Here is a 3,170-nt window from a genome sequence, read left to right as displayed (position 1 = left end):
GTGTGCACGTGGGGTGCTGCAGCTGACTGTGTGTGTGTGTACGGTACTGCAGCTGGCACTGTGTGCCCGGAGTGATGTCGGCGCCCTCTCTCTCCCTGGCAGCCCATATTTAACCTGGCAGAGTACCACCAGATGTACCTGGGCACGGAGCGGATCCGAGTCCCAGAGATCCTATTCCAGCCGTCTCTGATCGGTGAGGACCAGGCCGGCCTGGCAGAGACCATGCAGTATATCCTGGACCGGTAAGTCTGCCTGTCCCTGGCAGAGTTACCCGCGGGGCACATTGGCACTGCGCGGCGTGTGCCCATCTTTGCTGGTTAGAGATGCTGTCCCACGTAGGACTACAGGGAAATGACGATCCGTGTAACACGGAGGTGGGTGGTCAACCGCAGTCTTCAAGGGCCACCAACAGGTCAGGTTTTATGGATATCCCTGCTTCAGCACACGGGGTCCATTCTTCGGCTGAGCGACTAATTGAGCCAGCTGTGCTGAAGCAGGGATAGCCTGAAATCCTGACCTGTTGGTGGCCCTGGAGAACTGGAGTTAGCCACTCCCGGTATAATAGGTTAAATTCCGAGATGGGAGGTCCTGCCCTCTCCCGAGAGGTCCTCCCCGATCCCGAGTGGAGGGGCCCATGCCTCTCCCGAGAGGTCCTGCCCGAGGGGAGGGGCCTTGCCCTCCCGAGAGGTCCTGCCCGATCCCGAGGGGAGAGGCCCATCCCTCTCCCGAGAGGTCCTCCCCGATCCCGAGGGGAGGGGCCCATCCCTCTCCCGAGAGGTCCTGCCCGATCCCGAGGGGAGTGGCCCATCCCTATCCCGAGAGGTCCTGCCCGATCCCTAGGGGAGAGGTCCTGCCCGATCCCGAGGGGAGAGGTCCTGTCCGATCCCGAGGGGAGAGGTCCTGCCCGATCCCGAGGGGAGAGGTCCTGCCCGATCCCGAGGGGAGAGGCCCATCCCTCTCCCCGAGAGGTCCTCCCCGATCCCGAGGGGAGAGGCCCATCCCTCTCCCGAGAGGTCCTCCCCGATCCCGAGGGGAGAGGCCCATCCCTCTCCCGAGAGGTCCTCCCCGATCCCGAGGGGAGGGGCCCATCCCTCTCCCGAGAGGTCCTGCCCGATCCCGAGGGGAGGGGCCCATCCCTCTCCCGAGAGGTCCTGCCCGATCCCGAGGGGAGTGGCCCATCCCTCTCCCGAGAGGTCCTGCCCGATCCCGAGGGGAGAGGTCCTGCCCGATCCCGAGGGGAGAGGTCCTGCCCGATCCCGAGGGGAGAGGTCCTGCCCGATCCCGAGGGGAGAGGTCCTGCCCGATCCCGAATGGTTCTGCCGATCCCGAGGGGAGAGGCCCATCCCTATCCCGAGAGGTCCTGCCCGATCCCGAGAGAGCCTATACGTAGAGGCTCTTCCCGATCCCAGGTCAGCTGCGCGAGGCTGTCGGGGATGGACGTGTTGATGTGGAGTCTCCCTCTGCAGGTACCCGATGGAAGTGCAGGCCGAGATGGTGCAGCACGTGTTCCTGACGGGGGGGAACATGATGTACCCCGGGATGCAGGGCAGGATACAGAGGGAGCTGCTGCAGATGAGACCCTTCCAGTCCACCTTCCAGGTACGTGGGCGCCAACGCTGGGGGAGTGCCAGCCACGGAGGTGCCAGGCTCTGTATGCGTTCACCTGCCCAGCCCTAGAGGGGCCAGGCTTTGTATGACCTGGCCTGTTTAGCCCTAGAGGTTGGCAATGCTCCTCTGTATGGCCTGCCCAGCCCTAGAGGTTAGCGATGCTCCTCTGTATGGCCTGCCCAGCCCTAGAGGTTAGCGATGCTCCTCTGTATGGCCTGCCCAGCCCTAGAGGTTGGCAATGCTCCTCTGTATGGCCTGCCCAGCCCTAGAGGTTAGCGATGCTCCTCTGTATGGCCTGCCCTGCCCTAGAGGTTAGCGATGCTCCTCTGTATGGCCTGCCCTGCCCTAGAGGTTAGCGATGCTCCTCTGTATGGCCTGCCCAGCCCTAGAGGTTAGCGATGCTCCTCTGTATGGCCTGCCCTGCCCTAGAGGTTAGCGATGCTCCTCTGTATGGCCTGCCCTGCCCTAGAGGTTAGCGATGCTCCTCTGTATGGCCTGCCCTGCCCTAGAGGTTAGCGATGCTCCTCTGTATGGCCTGCCCTGCCCTAGAGGTTAGCGATGCTCCTCTGTATGGCCTGCCCTGCCCTAGAGGTTAGCGATGCTCCTCTGTATGGCCTGCCCTGCCCTAGAGGTTGGCGATGCTCCTCTGTATGGCCTGCCCAGCCCTAGAGGTTAGCGATGCTCCTCTGTATGGCCTGCCCTGCCCTAGAGGTTAGCGATGCTCCTCTGTATGGCCTGCCCTGCCCTAGAGGTTGGCGATGCTCCTCTGTATGGCCTGCCCAGCCCTAGAGGTTGGCGATGCTCCTCTGTATGGCCTGCCCAGCCCTAGAGCTTGGCGATGCTCCTCTGTATGGCCTGCCCAGCCCTAGAGGTTGGCGATGCTCCTCTGTATGGCCTGCCCAGCCCTAGAGGTGGCCAGGCTCTATCCCTGGCTGCTTGCTTCCCTCTCTCCATGCTGATTGACTGCTGGCTTCCCCTCTCCAGGTTGCCCTGGCCTCTCAGCCTGTCCTGGATGCTTGGCACGGCGCCCGGGACTGGGCCCAGCAGAACCTGCGGAGCGAGGAAGGCTGGGTCAGCCGCAGAGAGTACGAGGAGAAGGGGGGAGAGTACCTGCGGGAGCACGCCGCCTCCAACCTCTACATCCCCATCAGCCTCCCCAAACCTGCCCCCCGTCCTCCCCCCGCCCCCTCTCACAGCGAGGAGGCAGCCAGCACCCCCTTCCTCGCCGCAAGCGAGGCTCAGTCCTAGAGGTGCGAGGGCTTTTCACCGGACGGATCCAGCCCTAGAGGTGCCGTGCCCCGGATGGTTATGGTCCTAGAGGCATCTGCATCAATAACCAGAGGTCCTACCATCTGCATTGCTCACGCCCAGCCTTAGAGGTGCTGGGGTTCATACCCTCTAGGACAGGGGTGCTCAACCAGTCCCTTCTTCAGCACAGCTGGCTCAACCAGTCCCAGCTTTAGCACAGGTGGCTCAATCAAAGGCTCAGTCTTTGACTGCGCCTCTGATTGAGCCACCTGTGCTGAAGCTGGGATATCCTGAAAACCTGACCTGTTGGTGGG

General features: G+C 63.1%; 1 protein-coding gene across 1 annotated transcript in view; it reads left to right on the top strand.

Moving 5' to 3' along the window:
- The window catches only part of ACTR5 (actin related protein 5), a 24,558-nt gene extending 21,388 nt beyond the window's left edge, over positions 1-3,170 (top strand). The window contains 3 exon segments of the mRNA XM_075581451.1: positions 103-242; positions 1,467-1,599; positions 2,593-3,170. Coding sequence (XP_075437566.1) covers positions 103-242; positions 1,467-1,599; positions 2,593-2,856 — 537 coding nt within the window. The 3' untranslated portion in view covers positions 2,857-3,170.

This window comes from Ascaphus truei, unplaced genomic scaffold (genome assembly GCF_040206685.1).
Source record: "Ascaphus truei isolate aAscTru1 unplaced genomic scaffold, aAscTru1.hap1 HAP1_SCAFFOLD_1324, whole genome shotgun sequence".
NCBI lineage: Eukaryota > Metazoa > Chordata > Amphibia > Anura > Ascaphidae > Ascaphus > Ascaphus truei.
The sequence above is the reverse complement of the archived record's forward strand: the minus strand, read 5'-3'. Positions and strand labels throughout refer to the sequence as shown.